The sequence below is a fragment of the Quercus robur genome, chromosome 9, assembly GCF_932294415.1.
Source record: "Quercus robur chromosome 9, dhQueRobu3.1, whole genome shotgun sequence".
In the NCBI taxonomy this organism is placed as follows: domain Eukaryota; kingdom Viridiplantae; phylum Streptophyta; class Magnoliopsida; order Fagales; family Fagaceae; genus Quercus; species Quercus robur.
In genome coordinates, this window is record NC_065542.1 from 49764169 (window position 1) to 49782879 (window position 18711).

General features: G+C 35.7%; 1 protein-coding gene across 3 annotated transcripts in view; it reads left to right on the plus strand.

Annotated features, from left to right (window-relative positions):
- The window catches only part of LOC126698894 (callose synthase 2-like), a 112492-nt gene that overhangs the window by 33404 nt on the left and 60377 nt on the right, over window positions 1-18711 (plus strand). For all 3 annotated transcript variants that reach the window (XM_050396397.1, XM_050396396.1, XM_050396398.1), the window contains exons 16-23: window positions 9431-9762; window positions 9957-10009; window positions 10359-10419; window positions 12914-12995; window positions 13093-13142; window positions 13239-13325; window positions 18332-18466; window positions 18617-18711. In XM_050396397.1, the coding sequence (XP_050252354.1) occupies window positions 9431-9762; window positions 9957-10009; window positions 10359-10419; window positions 12914-12995; window positions 13093-13142; window positions 13239-13325; window positions 18332-18466; window positions 18617-18711 (895 nt within the window). The remainder of the gene's footprint in view (window positions 1-9430; window positions 9763-9956; window positions 10010-10358; window positions 10420-12913; window positions 12996-13092; window positions 13143-13238; window positions 13326-18331; window positions 18467-18616) is intronic.

The following is an 18711-nucleotide window of genomic DNA, read 5'->3' on the forward strand; positions in this document are numbered from 1 at the left end:
TCATTCCCATTAGCAGGGCCTCATATTCAGTCTCGTTATTCGTGGCCGAGAATCCCAATCTTAGCAATTTCTCAATAGTGATCTTCTTGGGGGATATTAATACTATTCCCACCTTGGACCCCTTTTGGTTTGCTGTGCCATCGACGTACACTTTCCAGGATAGCGGGCCCTGTTGGGAGATCACGCCAACCGATTTTCCATCCATGTGTTGCACTTCTGTCACTTCTTCCGATAGGGGTTCGGCAAACTCGGCCATCAGGTCCACAAGGATCTGGCCCTTGACAGAGGTATGGGGCATGTACTTGATATCAAAAGCCCCTAGGATCATCCCCCATTTAGCAATCCTCCCTGTGTAATCAGCACTTCGAAGTACAGCTTTGAGTGGGAGCTGAGTCAGGACGACAACTGTATGTGTTTGGAAGTAATGGGGAAGCTTTTGTGTGCCAAGCACCACTGCCAAGACGACCTTTTCTAGTGGTAGATACTGAACCTCGGCCTCATGTAGTGATTTGCTTATATAGTAAACTGGCCGTTGTACGCCGTTGTCGACTTACAGCAATACCAAACTTCAGCATGGGGGGCCACGACGATGTATACGAACATGACCTCATCCACCTTAGGACTAGACATGATAGGTGGCCGCGATAGAGATTCTTTAAGTTGTTGGAAAGCCAACGCACACTATTTAGTCCATTCAAATCCTTTCCACATTTTCATCAAAATGAAGAAAGGTTTGCACCAATCCGTCGATCGAGAAATAAATCGATTCAAGGCGGCAGCCATTCCGATAAGCTTCTGGACCTCTTTGGGATTCCGGGGTGGTTGTAAACTGTTAATGGCTTTGATTTGATCAGGGTTGACCTCGATACCCCGGTGAGTCACCATGTATCCCAGGAACTTGCCTGATTCGACGCCAAATGAACACTTGGAAGTGTTTAGGCGCAACCTATTTTTCGCAGGATTTCAAAGATGCTTCCAAGGTCTGCAACGTGCACGGACACCACCTTACTCTTCACCACCATGTCGTCTATGTAGACCTCAATGCTTTTGCCCAATTGGGATTCAAACATTCTTGTCATCATCCTTTGATAGGTTGACCCTGCGTTCTTTAAGCTGAATGGCTTCACCTTATAGTGATAGTTTCTAGTGGGAGTGACAAATGTTGTTTTCTGTTGATCGTCCAAGGCGAGTGGTATCTGATGATACCCTTGAAAGGCATCTAAGAAACTCATCCGAGGATGGCTGACCATTGCGTCTACCAATTGGTCTATTCGAGGCATAGGGAAGGGATCTTTTGGGCAGGCGTTATTCAGATCCGTGAAATCCACACACACTCGCCACTTCCTGCTCTTCTTCTTCACTACTATGGTGTTGGCCAACCATTCGAGGTAAAAGACCTCCTTGACAGCCTCTGCCTTTTTAAGTTTCGTCAACTCTTCCCTGATAGCGTCTGCACGTTCTTTGGATGGGCGCCGAGGCGATTGCTTCTTGGGAATGATGGATAGGTTAACATTTAGGTGATGGCAGATAAAATCTGGATCCATCGTTGGAGCCTCATAAGCATCCCATGCGAACATATCAATATTTCTTTTGAGGAATACCAACAGTTCTCCCTTTTCATGAGGGGGTAGTTGAGCCCCGACCTAAAAGAACTTCTCCGGATCACTACCTATGATAAATTTTTCCAAATCCTCACATTTGGGTTCTTCGGCTGGTTCATGGGATGGCGGCTCTGGAGTGTTTGGTTGCTATGAGTCCCTTTCGGTAGTGGTCGATGAGCTAGTTTCGTGCTGTCGTAAAATGGCGGCCATAAGGCATTGTCGAGCCACAGGTTGGTTCCCCACAATTTCTTCGACGTGACCCCCCGAGGGGTATTTTACTTTCTAGTGTAGGGTGGATGAAACGGCTTCTAGATCATGGAACCAGGGCCTGGCCACAATAGCCGTGTAGGAGGAATGGGCATCCACCATGATGAAGTTCACCTCTACCACTTCTAAACCAGTTTGTATGGGTAGTCTGATTTGACCCTTTGGAATGACAGTCTTCCCCTCAAAACTAATCAGAGGGGAATTGTAGGTTGTCAGGTCCTTGGGTTTTAATCTTAGCCCCTTGTACAGGTCAGGGTACATGACCTCGACAGCGCTACCCTGGTCTACCAACACTTTTTTTACATCGTACCCTTCTATCTTGAGTGTGACCACCAGAGCATCATCATGGGGTTGAATGGTTTTGATCTTGTCCTCATCTGAGAAGCCTAGAACTGGTCGAATTTCCACTCTGGCTCTGTAAAGTGCCCTTGGTCCTGATGGTACTAGCAATAAAGGTTCTGGTTTCATCTCAGGGGGTTCCCAACCATCTTGTTTGGCCATTTGAAGAATGGTTCGTTTTTAACCTTCTCCAGAACTTGGTGCACCGGTTCTCGGAACACTTCATTGATCGCCTGAGTGTTGGTAGATCCTAACTAACTAGTAAAATCTCTCCATGGCCGGCTGTTACTATATCGATCCGACCTGAAATCTCTCCTCTCTTGAGAGATAACCTTATCCTTTCCTTTACCCATTTGCTAGTCTTCCTCAACCCTCTTATACTTGTCAATACGGTTTATGAGCTGGCGCAGATTGGTGACAGGTTTTCCCGTTAGGGACTTCCTTAAGCCATGCTCGGTTGGGAGGCCACTCTTGTAGGTGCTGATGGTGACGTCTTCAAAATTACCGTCCATCTCATTGTACATCTTCCAATATCTGTCCGAGTATGTCTTCAGGGTCTCTCCCTCTCTCATACTCAAGGATAGTAGGGAAGATAGGGGTCGAAGGACTCTGTTGTAGGTGATGAAGCAAGAACCAAATGCCTGGGTGAGCTCCTTAAAGGAGTTTATGGAATCGGGCTTTAGGTTGTCAAACCATCTCATTGCTACGGGTTCTAGGCTGGATGGGAAGATCTTGCACATTATGGCTTCGTCTCTGGAATGGACGGTCATTCTCTGATTGAAATGGCTCACATGCTTTACAGGGTTTGTCTTGCCATTATACTTGGTGAACGTGGGCTGAGTGAACCACTGAGGGAGTTCTGCTCGCTCAATTCTTCGCGTGAAAGGCGACCTGAAGATTTGATCCAATGCCTTGCTCATAGCATCATTTCCCACGCCTTTTCGAGGGGGGCTCTTGTGCCTACGTTTGTGGTGGTGCTTCTCTTCATAGGGTCTTTGACCTTCGTCTGTAGCTACCATCCTCTTCATCGTCAGGGGAGGCGTCAGGGTTAGAGGAAGCTCGCCTTAGCTGTGTATGGTGCAACTTTCTCTTCAGCTGGTTGACTTCTAGTTGCAGTTTTCTGGTATTCTCTTCTTGAGAGAGATGGCCCTTTCCCCGTGATTGGCTTTTTCCGATCCGGGCACTATACACACTCCCCTCTCGATCCCTTCTCTGCTCGAGGTTGACGAAAGGATTTTGACGTTGGGATCCTATGGATTCTGCCTTCGTGGATTTAAACCTGCCATGGTTGAACGTTGAGCTCACCAACACCTGAGTATTCCCCTTCCCACAGACGGTGCCAATTGTAAGGACCTGATTTGGACTTCTAGCCCAACGGATGTATGGACTTAAGCCTAAAACAGCCCAAAACAATAAATTTGTAGAGAATGGGTTGGGAGACTGGGCTTATGTGAATCGAATAGCAGAAGAACAGGTTTTGATGCCAAAAAGAGAAAAATAACAGAAGTTTGTTAAGGAATAATGCCCTTGAACTGGTCCGAGGATGCTGATTCTTAAATATTTTACGCTTAAAGCTCTATTACAGATTTGTTTACAGTTTTTCTCTCCCTTTCTTTATGGAGAGTCTTTCACATTATATAGTCCTCCCCGAACCATCTTGATCTTACACTTGTTGACTATCTGAACCCTTACTTGAGTATTTGTCCCATCAGGCACCGTCCTTGGCTTTTTATGAGTTGTGGTTGCCAAGACATTATTGTTCAGGGGTCTTCTCCACATAAATGCGGCCAGAAAAGTAGTTGCGGTGCATTTAATGCGGTGGTAGTAGCTTTCCTTCAGATATATTATATTTTTCTTTTTAGGGTTTTCTTCTTTCTTGCATGTTTCTGGGGTACGTCCTTGTCATTGATGCATCCTAGGAGGTTGCCTTGATCATTAAGTTTGGTGTTTGACCTATTCTGAGCCGGTCCGAGGAGACACTTCTCCTTGGACAACCTTCCCGTTCCATGTTTTGTTCGTAAAGCCTGACTTAAAACAATTTGTACTACTTGCTTGTCTTCGGATTACTTACCTCCTCGGACAGGGCCCAAGGCCTAGTATGTGATCTGTCCCCTTAACCGCACAGGTATAATTGGAAAAGTTAAAACTAATTATTATTATTATTATTTTTTAAACTTGTCCTACTCTCCTTTAAAAGTTACCATAGCTTTTGAGTGGAGTTGTGATGTGCCTTTGTGTTAGAACCTCTTTTCCTCTCCCTTGTGTGTGTGTATTTGTTTCTAAAAAAAAAAAAAAAAAAAAAAATTTTTTTTTTTAAAAATACTAATTAAATTAAAAAAATGGTAACATAGTAACAAAAGAGGATTGATGTATCACGTCAACTCAAGTGATAATAGTATAGAGAAGGAGTAAACTAGTGATGTCTGTGGAGAGGGTGATAAGTTTTGTTCAAAATGATAGAAATGTGATAATAGGTACAAAGGTGTAAACTTGTGTGGAGAGTTTAAAAAGACAAAAAAAAAAAAAAAAAAATATAAGAAGTTGAATTAAAGATATAAAAAGTGGGATACATTGGGCCTTAATCTTCTCACTTCACCTTTAAAAAAAAAAATTTTTATTTTTTGTTTTGGATAGGGCTCTTTTTAATATATAATACATTTTTTGCTAAACGAAAAAGGGTAGAGGGCAACCAATGTGGCAATCCTACTTGGACGTGACTAGAGTAGTATCATACTCGTTGGGTCAGGGCCTTGCTGGGATGTAGGGGGACCACAATAAGCCATAGCTTCCCAATCTCACATGGAACACTAGTGAATCTTGAGCTACTAAGGAAGGCAACCCAAATGAATTCATATTCGGACTTGAACCTTGAACCTCACACTCGGCACATTTTGTGCATCACCCAAGACCACTAGACCACACCTCTCGGTGGTCGTATATAATGCATTTTAGTAGACAATAGAGGGAACCTTAATTTTTATTTGTTTATTTATTTTGTGAAGCCAATCTTAATTAAAATATTAAGATAGATATATTGTATTAGTTAATAGAGAAGCATTTTTTTATTTGGGGCTGTAAGCAGTGGTCTAAGTTGCCTATATGGTTGAGTTAGCCCTAAGTGCTAAAGCTTTTCTCAAATTTCTCTCTCCACTCTTCTGTCTCCTTCAAACCTAATGCCTCATATTTTATAGCTTAAATTAGTATTGGAGCATACATATCCAACCCTTGAACCCATTAAAGCAATCTAGAAGTCATCCTCACTCATGACATAGGATAAGTCAGAACAATGCATTTGAAACATTATACAATAATAAAATAAGTGATAGAACGTAGGAGCTAGGTACCTAGGCCTATTTGGAGTTTGTATTAAGCAAAGAAAACCCACTAATAGTCAACAATAATCCCCCCCCCCCCCCCCCCCCAAACACACACACACACAAAAAAAACTTTTTTTTTTTTTTTTTGATGGGCACAAAAAAAAAAACTTATTATCAATCAAACTCTCTTACAAATTGAAACCAAAGGTTCATAAATAGAATGCAAAACCTTACTTTGCTTACAAGAAAAAAAATATTAAACTTTTCACCAACTAAAAAAAATAAAAATCAAAATACTTAAAAAGAGTCCTATTCAGTAAATGATTAATCTTAGTAGGTCTTTAGGCCCAACAATTAGTAGGTTCTATCTGTAAGGCCACAAATTAGGTTGTCTTTATTTGACTACGCACATCAGTTCATACAGGGGAGGAGCTATAGCAAGTGGCCCCCCCCAAATTTTAAAACATTATTTTATATCATTCAAAAGTATTAAAATTTTTAAATATTTAGCTAAAAAATAGAACTTGGTCCCTCCAAATGTTTAAGTTAGTCCAATAATTCTTTTAAAAACTAATAGAATTTGTCAATTAGTCTAGTAGTTATAGAGATAAGGTAGTTTTTGTTTTCTCTATTTCATTTTTTGTACATGTTTAAAATCAAACTAGACTACTTTTATATAATATTGAAGTTTAAAAAATAATAAGTTCTAAAAAATTATCTTGAAAATATATATATGTAAAAATTGTTAATTTTATATACATATGTGAAGTGGATTTCGTACTGTACATGCCAGTATAATTTTCTCTTTATTTGTGTCTTCTCCTTTTATCCGGTATAATTTTCACTTCACTTGCGTCTTCTTCTTTTATCTTTTGGCTTTTTCTTGTTATATCTTTCTTCGTTTTTCCTGCCCACCGTCACTTCTTATCAATTCTTACTTTATGTGATTGTCAACTTTTCTTTGTTAACATAAGATGTTAAATAGGTTAAGGGTTGGATTTGTTGGAGTGAGAAAATTGGAGAATAAAAAATGGGAGCAGATAAAAAATATTTAATTTTCTTCTATTTATATTTGGTTGGAAGGATTAAAAAGTAGAAAGATAGAAAACTTATTTATTTTGTTGAAAAGAAAAGTGAGAAGATAAAAAAATAAAATTGATAAAATTTTATAATTATGTTCCTATTAAATAAAATAAATAAGCAACAAATTTTTTTCAGCAATATATTTCAATTGACGAGGTGGCATATTAACTCCTACCTCGTAAGAAGCACGACGGTCATGGAAAAAATCCCAGTGTCCACGTCAAACACACCTTGAACATGGTCAATATATCAACTTGGTTGCTGTCTTCCTCTGGTGAACCTTCTAAGACAATGGTTGAACTTAAAATCACTTATAATATCGTACTAAAAAATTAAATTATTAAGAAATGATGAATTTAATAATTATTCTAAAATTTTTTTTTATTGAGTATTAAATGAACTTTAATCTGTGCTCTTTGAGAACTCATTAACAAAATCCTTGCATAAAACATGTTTTAAAATCGAAATATACTTATAATATTAATTAATTGACATGTCTAAGTCGTGCCATGTCGAGCTGAGTCCTAATTTTTAAGAATTACCATGTCTTGTGTTGCATCATGCCCGTTTTCTTGCTTCTTAGATTACGTCTCCTATGATCCCATCTGATTTGCACCCTATTAACCACCATATTGTTTATTTGATGGTTATTATCGGCCTATTATTGGGAAATGTGTTCTTCATCCCACCAAGTGATTACCTTTAACTTTCCATATTTGAGAATAACTTATTTAACTTTTTATTGAAAACTTTTTGTTTAAAGTGTACTAAAATATATTTGTACTTCGAAAAAAGAAGAAGAAGAAGTTTTTAAAACCTATACATAAAAGCTGAAAAACAAAAAAACTAGTTGATAAGTGAGTCTAAATCTTTTGTACCAACTTATATGTTCCACTCTATGTTCCACTTGTCAAGTCAAGACACGTGAACATTATATTAAATACAAATGGAAGAGTTAGATGGAGTCAATCTCCTCAACTTCCCAACTCACATTACAAACCTAAAATAAATCAAAGCTCCACAATCAAAATACCTAGCCACCGCCTGATTCCACCACCAAAGCCAAAGTTGGAGAAGATGAGGAGGGTGATATTACAGCAAAGAAAAGAGCTTGCAAGCCTCAATGATCAAGCCTGATGTAGAAAAGACCACCATGGCCTTTCTGGACTCTCATGCGCGCCTGAAATCATTGTGCAAGACAAAAAAGCACTAGTAGAAATCATGGGTCTCGGAGTCAGAATTGCATGAAATTTAGCTAACTGAAGCGAAATGGCCTTCTGAGCAATAATCATGGCTTTGTTATGAGGTTTCCCTTGAAAATAGCGAATTTCTTCATTTAGACTCCGAAAATTGCGTTTTTGCCATTTATAGTAATTTTTTTTTTTAATAACTTTTTGCTCAAAAGTCAGAATAAAGTCCCGCTTGTTTTGGGATAACTCTTAAGGTCAGTAGTTTATAATTTTGCATTAAACTCAATTTTTCCATTTTTGGTAAATTTCGGTATTTTGTCACCTAATTGTGTAATTAATGTGAATTAAGGTTTTAGACGTTTTTCTCAGTATTTATATGTTTTGTAGTCGTCAGAGGCAAGACAAACTATTATTATAAAATTTTAGAGTTTACTTAAACTTCTCTCTGGTGGTATCTAGTTTTTCTCCTAGTGGATTCAGGGAACCCTTCATAAACTTGAGGTTTACTATCTAAAAGTCCATCAAAAAGAACATCATGTGTGCTTTCTTCAAGCTTTCGCGACATTAAAGCCACCCTTCTGATTTTTTTATTCTCTCTCACAAAACCCATATGAGATTGTTTCTTGTACATAAACCAACTCCATTGAACTGATTTGGACATAGGAGATTTGTGGGCTCCTTTGCTTTATACGGTGTATAAAACAAAAGTTAACTGATGGGCTCCTTTTCTTTCTATCCTTTGCTTTGGGATTTTTATTTTTTATTTTTTGGTTAATTGGTTTTTGGCCAAGAAGACAACCGTGGGTAGATGAGTTGTCTCAATGAATGGATTAGGGTTGTCATCTTCTCCAACACTGGCGCTGGTTGTACTGGAATAGGAGTAGATGGTTGACGAGATTCAATCTCATCATCTTCTCTAGTAGTGGAATTGGTGGTGGAATCCAGTGGTGGCTGGGTATTTTGATGGTGGTACTGGGATTTTTTTTTTTGTGTGGGTTTGGAACGTGAGTTGGGAGGTTGAGGAGATTGACTTTGCTTAACTCTTCTATTTATGTTTAATAAATAATAAATACATGGATTGATTTTTTTGGTGGAGTATGGTATGGAACGTATAAGTTGGGTCAGTAGAGTTTGACTCCTTATAAGTTAGTCCCAAACACTAATATATGTTCCCTTTAATTTGCTTTCTTTTAGTCAATTTACTAAAACCTTATCATTTCCCATCACCTTTTATTCCAATTCATGTATTTTTTTATGACCACAAGACCAAGAAGATGATTAATTGGATCTAACTGATTTTTTCTCTTTCACCTTCATAGCTTTGAGTGCTACTGTGTCCCCTCTTCAATGGCACTTTTTCTACATGGACGTATTGGGTTTCTCCAACTATTTCATGGGCATGGCGCCTTTTTTTTTTCTCTCTCTCTCTCTCTCTCTAAAATCTGTCTAGGTTTTTCAGTTTCATTTTCAAGCATATTTTAGTTTTGCCAAAAGTTCGGGTTAATGACTCAGTAATATGGAGAAGCCTACCATGTACTTGACATGCAATATACATTCAATTATCAACATGAAAATATTATTCTTTGTAATATATATATATATATATATAATATTTTTTGGGGGAATATTGCAGCTGTCCTTGATATAATCCTGAGCTGGAAAGCGAGGCACAGCATGCCGATATATGTCAAGCTAAGATACATTTTGAAAGCTGTTTCTGCTGCAGCATGGCTCATAGTTTTACCAGTAACTTATGCTTATAGTTGGAAAATTCCTCCTGGGTTTGCACAGACCATCATGACCTTTGGCAATAGTCCGGGTTCACCTTCTTTGTTCATTTTGGCTGTCCTCATTTACTTTTCACCAAACATGCTCTCCACAGTGTTGTCTTTGTTCCCATTCATTCGCCGATATCTTGAAAGGTCCAATAATAAGATTGTGATGCTCATGATGTGGTGGTCTCAGGTATGCAGATGCATGTTTTAAAGCTTTTTAAAGTGATATATAGTTGTGTAAGCTAAAAAGCCGTTACTTCATACATGCCTATGGATATGATACCTGAAGCTGATTTTTAGCTAGCTGTATAATTTCTTTTCAGTCTGTACAGTAGCTCTACCAAATTTTATTTTTCTTTCTTTCACTATTTTGATATCTTGCAGCCTCGGCTGTATGTTGGAAGGGCAATGGATGAGAAGCCGATTTCTCTTATCAAGTAAGTGTTGGAAAAATAGTTTCAAGGTTGCTCAAATTAATTAAAAAAATACAAATAAGATTTAATGATATATATGTCAGTGCTGTAAAATAAGAAAGCAAAGAAATAGAAGCTTATCAAACTGTTGAGAGGGGCGTGGAACTAATCAGCACCACTACGCATCTTTGGTGTAATGATTACTCTACAAGTATAAATGCTTGTGGGGTGTGGAGACAAGGGTCGGGGTTCAAGTCTCCAGGAGGAAGTTTCACACACATATACACTTAAATTAAGTTAGAGTATAAATTTTATCTTGTATCAAAACAATCAATTCTATTACTGATCAGCTTCTAATTTCTCTAATTTCTAGGTACGCTATGTTTTGGGTTCTCCTGATTTTATCAAAATTAGCATTCAGCTACTATATAGAGGTATTTCGCTTATCTATCCCCAGAACTTATGACCCTTACTGCTATGTCCTTTTCTTTCTTCTTCTTCTTCTTTTTTTTTTTTTTTGGTCGTTGTTATTTATAGTAATGTTATGCCTTTATTTATCTAAATCATATATTTCAAACGAGAGTAATGCTTTTCTCCAAGAAAAAAAAAAATAAAAAATAAAAAACAAAAGTGATACTATAGCCACAAACTATTTTACAATATTTTTTACAAATTGTTGTTGTGACTAACTTTTTATTAGTTTTCATTTAGACCCATCAATAATATCACTATTTTATATACCAATAATCACTCAACACACAACATTAGCAGTTCGTAAAAATTTTTGCAAAATTTTTTTGTATCTCTAGCATTTTCCTTCAAACAAACAGGTGCTAATGATTGAAATAATGGATGGATTTATTGACCATATAATCACATATTTAATTTAAAATTTTATGGTTGTCAACATTAATTGTATAATTGTATTTAGAGTTAAAAGATTAATTCACTCTAATACACATATCTTTTACAGGTTAACCCACAATATCGAATGACCAAATAATTGCCCCTGAAACTTAAAAACTATTACTTACACACTCATCCCTTTGATCAAGATGGGGTATATATTTTCTCAAAAAAAAAAAAAAAAAAAAAAAAAGAAGAAGAAGAAGATGGGGTATATATGTACATGGGCAAAACATAAACACAATACCTTAGGTATCCCTTTTAAAATTCAGCCATTTGTCTTATTAAAATAACTTAGCTAATGGTGTTAGCACCTTCTCTTTCTCTAATTCTATTAACTTTATCCCTCCATCATCTCACTCTCATCTCAAACTTGAAGATCTCTCCACCATTGGATCTCCATGGCCGCTGTCAAGGGCGGCCACAGCAGGCCACCGTTAGCCACTTTCATGGTCTCTTTTGGGTTCACTCTTCTCGCTGAAGTCTAGCCTAGGCCCCCAAGGCTGAAAGCCTGAAACCCATGAGCTCTGACACTATCGGAAGAACACCAGTGATGTGGTGGCCACCAATCATCCTCCTCCTCCTCTTCTCTTTCTTTGTTTGTTCTTTAGTTTTTCTTTTCACTTCTCCTCGTTTGATTTTATGTGGGTTTGGGGATTGGGTTTGTTAGGACATGATGGTTTTTGTTGGATTCCAAACATGGGGTTTTTGGGTATGGTCATTTGTAGATCCTTGCGTACATGAAATTTTTCATTGTTAGCCGCAGACTAGAAGCAACAAACCTTTAGTTGACAATGCAAGAGATAGATAAATATATTGTGTTAACACCATTAATTGAGTTATTTAGTGAGACAAGTCGCTAAATTTTAAAAAGAATACCTAAGGTAGTGGATGGCAATCGGGTTTTGGTGTAGGTGGAGATTGAACTCTAAATTTCCTATTCAACCATTAAAGATTTCGCCAGTTGAACTAACTAGAACCCATGTATATCACCATTAAAATAATATAAACACCTATTTACAACCACCCACAAAACTCCATAAAAATCAACCACAACCACGGCAACCAGCCAACACTCACTGCCATAGCCAACTACCACAAACACCCATAGCCAACACAATTTAATTATAAAAAAAAAAAAAAAAAAAAACTACCATAACTGCCACAAAACCCAACAACCCACCATCATCACCACAGACACCCGTAGCCCACCCATTGCCGCCATAACTAAAACCTACCAAATCAATTAAAACCCACAAAATCAACCAAAATTGAAAAGCATTAATTAGATCTAACCCAACCGCAAACCCACTCCTAGCAAACTTGCTACTTCTGCCATTACACAGAGCTGACCCAGCCACAAACCCACTTCACCTTCATCGTTCGTCTGAGAGAGTAAAAACAAATAAAAAATTAAAAATAGCCATTTGGATGTAACATGATTTTTATGATTTGAGGTGCTAAAATAGTTTTTTTTAGTGGTTTTACAACCTCTAATATGAATGCTCTTACTTATCAAAGTCTAAACGAGTCTTGTTTCATATAAAAAAAAAAAAAAAAAAAAAGTCTTGCTGAATGGTTTTGTGAATATGTTAGCATATTGAGCCCCTATCCAGACATATGGGTAGCAATCACCCCCACTCTTCACTTTTTTTCTCAAATAAGATGATAATTTACCACTAATATGAGGAGCTGAAATTCTTAGATGTGCAACTCTCAATCCATTAATTATTTGAGAGAGAATTGATTACAATATGATGTGGGATATTCCAATGGTGACAACTTAGTCTGGTCACCTCATGTCACCTAAATATTCTAAATATTCCAATGGTGAGAACTTGGCATGGTCACCTCATAAGAAGCCTTTTCTAGACGATTTTATACATTTTGTAATGAAAATTGTTGCTCTATGTATTCATGACATGCATTATTGTCTACTTAGAGAAGGTTCAATCGGTCTGAAAATTTTCTTCATGGGAAAAAGTATTGCTTGAATCCGTCTGAAAATTTTCTTCATCGCAGATTAGGCCTCTTGTGGGTCCAACAAAAGTAATCATGCAAGTTCAAGTAACAACATTTCAGGGGCCAGAGCTCTTCCCTCAGGGTAATATTCTGAGTTTGGGTTATTTATTATTATTAATTTATTGTTTTAAATTACATTCTGGAAAAAGGTTTGTAAAATCATCAGTTTCTGTTTGCAGCTAGGAACAACATTGGTGTTGTGATTGCCCTCTGGGCGCCGATAATTATTGTAAGTTTATGTTTGTCCTATTGCCTGTCCGTCTCATTAATTCTTTAGCTGTGTTTTACTTTTAATGTGAAATTCTAATGAAACCAACTATTTCAGGTCTACTTTATGGATACTCAGATTTGGTATGCTATCTTCTCCACGATATTTGGGGGTATATATGGTGCGTTTTCCCGGCTTGGAGAGGTTAGTGGAACTCCTATCTTTTGTTCCTAGTTACCGTGGTAGTCTGTATCCTTTAATTTAAGGTCTGTGTTAGAATGAGGAAGAATTTTTAATGGATAGATGAATACTACACACTTCACCCATCACCTATTACAATTATAGGATCTAATCTATTTTTGCATTCAAGATGAAAAATACAGGTAAATTATTAGTAAAAAGAAAAAAAAAAGTGGTTAATAGAAAAAAATGTATCAACCTGTTTTCATTTTTCATAGACAAAACACTTCAAATTCGTCAATCTTTTGGCATAAGCTTTGCCGTAGGTGTTGGCTGATGCGTGTGGAAAGGGTGGGGATTTTTTTTGGTGCGTGTGTTGGGGGAGAGAATAACTTGTAGAGTATGATTGTCAAAATTGGGATCTTATCTAAGATTGTGGACCGTAAAATCATACTTTTTTTTAGAAGAAAATTAAAAGCAAAAAACACATTTATAGTGATTATATAGATTAAATAATCACATAAATAATACATTCTCCAAAAGATAAAAAAGAATTTGCATCAATATGATATAATTTGTATACCATGTATTATTATATCTATACTAACAATAGGATATAATTTGTATACTATGTATCATTACGTCTATACTATCAATATGATATAATTTGTATACTATGATGTATCATTACGTCTAAAAAGAACAGGAAATTAAAAAAAAAACGAAAATTTCAATTAGAATAATGCTAAAGCGTACCATTATCAGTGGCATTAAATAATAAAAAAAGAGTTAAGTTTCCAATTTGAATATTTGGAAAACTTTGAATAGTCAAATATGTAATAGTCTAATATCCTGGGAAAAAAAAGCTAACCGTTCCTTAAAAAAAAAAAAAAAAAAAAAAAAAAAAAAAAACCCAAAACTCCTAGCTCCAAATCTTTTACAAGATAGAATTATACTCAAGCTTAATCTAAGTGTATATGTGTGTGAAATTCTTTCCTGAAGACTTGAACCTTAGCCCTTACCCCCCCACACTCTACAAGCACTTATATTTGTGGAGTGACCATCGCACCAAGGGTGTGCGGCGATTCCTAGCTCCAAATCTTTTAACCATGATATTCCCATGAGTAATTCTAACACCACATAAAAAATCACAACTTTTACTAAAGCGTGGCAGACTGTGACCGGTTATATGTAACTTTTACATAGATCTACAACTTTTTTCTGTCACTCACAGGCTGCCACATGAATAATTGTGATAAGAGTTGTGGTTTATTATATGGTCTTAGAATTTTTGTATTCCCATACCCCAATCCCACCTACCCTACTTTTCCCACCTTCTAATTTCTTCTTCATCTTCTTCCTTTATAACTTTAAACTCTCTCTTCTATACTTCGGCTTCTCCTCCTTTAGACCTTCTCCCTTTCAACTAAGTGTTTTGTCTGCAAATCTATGAACTATGAAGCATCAATGGCTATGCTGAATATAGATCTATGCTACCTCTTTCACTTTTTGATTTTCATCTTTTTATCTCGTAAACATGTAGGTATCATTGAGGTGGGTTTGTTTTGGTTAAATTTTGTAAAATCTTTATCTCTTTTTCTTCTCATCAAACTTAGAAAAACAAAATGGGCTCTATTAATTGGGGCATTCTTTTTCATTTGGGTCTCCTGTTAGGCTCAAGAAATTGACAGAAACTAGGATCATGTGGGATCGTTTGGATTGTACGATCCTACCACCAATCTTTGAATAATTTAAATGATCGAGATCGTTTTGGGCATGTGAGATTGTAAGATTGTAGCATTGTACGTCTGATCTGGGTCATGATTCTGACAACCATATTGAGGAGATTCCAATTGAATAGTTAATATAGCATATAAGAACATCATTTGATCTAAAGTGGTTAAGCTTATGGGTTTGAGCCCAACTATAAATATATTAACCACTCCCTTTGTCACGCCTCAAATCTAAAATAGTCCAAAGCATTATAAAAGTAGACAATCAAGAGACTATAGGATTTTTTTTTTTCAAATGAAGTAAACAATATTTCCATGTGATAAAAAAAATTGATTGACATGCTAAAATCTCCTCATTATAAGTCAAAGCTCTATAACACATATAAAAACAAAATGAACTACAAATCATGAGCCTCCATAATATACATGAAAATATTCCAAAACTCCTAGCAAATCAACACAAGGCCATAGCTCTCCCTAGAATATGCAACCGCAACAAAGAATCTAGGTGGCACACCCATGGCTTACAAATTCTAATGATCTCCGATAGAACTAATTGTTGCCTCCTTAAAAATTTGCAAGGTTGAATCACCAACCATTTATAATGCGAGTCTCTCAATTTAGCATAGTACTCCAATTACCATTAATAAAGCAAGCTTCATGCCCAAGGTATAACTGACTTATATGTAAAAGAAAACTATGAAATAATGGGATGAGCTAAATCCTAGAAAGTATCATAATTAATAGGGGTACGGAAAATGAAAGTTTTATGATAATAATCATTTTACAAACTGTGTTATGATTTGGGAGTTTCCAAATGAATTCTACAAAATCACTTCCATTGATCTCTCTCTCTCTCTCTCTCTCTCTCTCTCTCTCTCTCTCTCTCTCTCTCTCTCTCTCTCTCTCTCTCTATATATATATATATATATATATATATATATATATATTGTGAGCATAAAAACACCATTCCAAAACCAGGAAATCCATCCCATAGGCACATGACAATGTCATCACAAAGACTACACTCATCGTTGACACAAAGCTGGAAACTCAATTGTTGACACAAAGCCAAAACTCAATTGTTGACACAAAGCAGAAACTCAATTGCTAACATAGGCAAAACTCAATAACCATCATGAATATGGGTGTTAAGATACCAATTTCTAGGTTGGCCAAGAGAGAAGATCATTAGCTTTTGATCTTTAATTTTCTAGAAATTTAAACAATGAGTTATGAGGTTGTGCTTGCTTGACTTGCAAAGTTTTGTATTCAAGTTGGGGGTAATGAGCCTTCCATCGTTGGCCAAGAGAGAAGATCTAGAGGGAGAGAATGAGTGAACTTCACGTGAGGGAGAGGGAGTAGAGGATTTTCCCACTCGCTCATCCTTGGGAACCTAGCGTACATCTATGTCCATGAGAACCTTGTGCAACATGTGGGTCATTTAGGCTTTGCTTTGTCCCCACTGGGAAGGGACCTTGAGCACCTCGCCACCTTCGTCACATGCCAACTTGGCTTTGATAGTACTTGTTGGGGATATAACACCATGGGAAATCTCCAATTAAGTAGTTAATATAATTTTTTTTGGAGAGAAAAGTTAATATAATATAAAGAAACATCACTTAATTCAAAATACTTAAATCTATGAATATGAGTCCAACTATGTTATATTAACTGGTTACTCTTTTTGCTATAAAAAAAAAAAAAAAATTACTTACTTTTCTCATTAGTATTCAATGTCAAACTTCCCTTACACATGTATACCCAACATTTTGTAATTAATATGATTTTTTAATAAATAAAAGAAAAAATCTCTATTTAAAAAGATTTTTTGTTGTTGTTGTTAATGAAAAGTTGACACGTTAGACAAATGGTCAAGATTTAAAGAACTCTTTAAAAGATCAATATTTCTCTTGGATCTACTACCAAACAACATTGATGCATTGGCTAAACTGTGGTCCTCCACAATCTGAAACTATATTTTGCATCATGACTCCAACTCAAAAAAAAACATACAATAATTACATAGGAATAGAAATAGGTATTACTAGAAATACAAATTAATGTAATGTAATACTCATTACTATTTATTTGTTTGGTAGCAATACAATAATAGAACCCTAAAGACAATGGAATGAAAGTATTTTAAATCAAACTTAAGATATATTTTAGGAAATATCTTACTCATATAATTATATTTCCTAAAAAATAATAATTTTTAAATTTGAAAGAGAGATTAGTAATTTTTTATTTTTTTTATTTTTATAATTGTTATGTGCATATAGAAAGTTTATTTATTTGGAAATATATTAATTTAGAATGTTATAACTCTTTTAGAGATGAATAGTTATTCCTCATTTTAATTAATAGTTATTTATAAGGAATAACTATTTTATGTAATAAAAATATAACCAAATTACTGAATAGTTAAACCATATGAATAATTATTATATTACAGTCAGGGGCGGTTTGATGCATTTAGGGGTCTAAGGCAAAAAAAGAACTGAGGCCTTTAATATATTTAAAATGACTTTTAAAAAAATAATTAAATATTGCTTAAACTCTATTCTTTTGTTTTAAATGCAAAATTACTAATTAAAATGAAAAACCTAGAATATATATATATATATATATATATTTCTGAGAAAGTTTATAGACACAAAAAATTTGACAAACTTTTCACACCTTTTGATGTGGCTGATTAATAATGGTAAGTAAAAAAGTGGTGTTAGTGGTGGATCTAGATGAAAACTAGTAAAAGTTTGTCAACTCAATTATTGTGAAAATTTTTTTGTATTGTTTTTTTTTTTTTTTTTTTTTTTTTTTTTTTTTTTTTTTTCTAGAAGTGCTACATTTTTAACATTTTCACAACAAATCCTAGATGTTAAGTTATTGCTGGTTCTAATTTAAACCCACAATTGAAATTACTTTTTTAACTATCAATAGAAGCTAGTAACAACCCGTCGCTTAAAATTTATTGTGAAAAATATTGTGAACGTAAAATTTCTCTTTTGATAATTTATTTATTTATTTTTTATTGGCTAATATTTAGACTTAACTAATACTATTACAATGAAAGAAATAGCAGTATTGATTAAAATAAGGGAGCCTTTTTTTTACTTGGGGTCCTAGGTGAATGCCTCTCTTGCTAATATGGTAGAACCAGCTGTGTTTGGTACCCTTAATTTAAATAAATTAATCCACTGATCCAGACGCATGCAGTCACTTAATTTGATTATTCTCTAGCATTCTGTAGTGTGTTTATATACTACACTCACCCAATGTTTTCTTTCTCAGATTCAAACATTGGCAATGCTGAGGTCCCGATTCCAATCACTGCCGGGTGCTTTTAATGCCTGCTTAATTCCAGTGGAAAATAATGAGAAAACCAAGGAGGGAACGAATGCCACTTTCTCTTACAAATTTGAAGAGGTTTTTTTTTTTTTTTTTTTTTTTTTTTTTTTTTTTTTAAGTGGAACTATATATAATCTATAATGACTGGTTAACGCAATTCAGCACCTGTTTCTTTTGATGCCTACGAAGGTAGTTTTTTGAGTCCTAAGAGCTGGCCGCCTATTTCAGATCCCATCTATTAAAGAGAAGGAGGCAGCAAAGTTTGCTGAATTGTGGAACAGTATAATCAGTAGTTTTAGAGACGAGGATCTAATAACTAATGG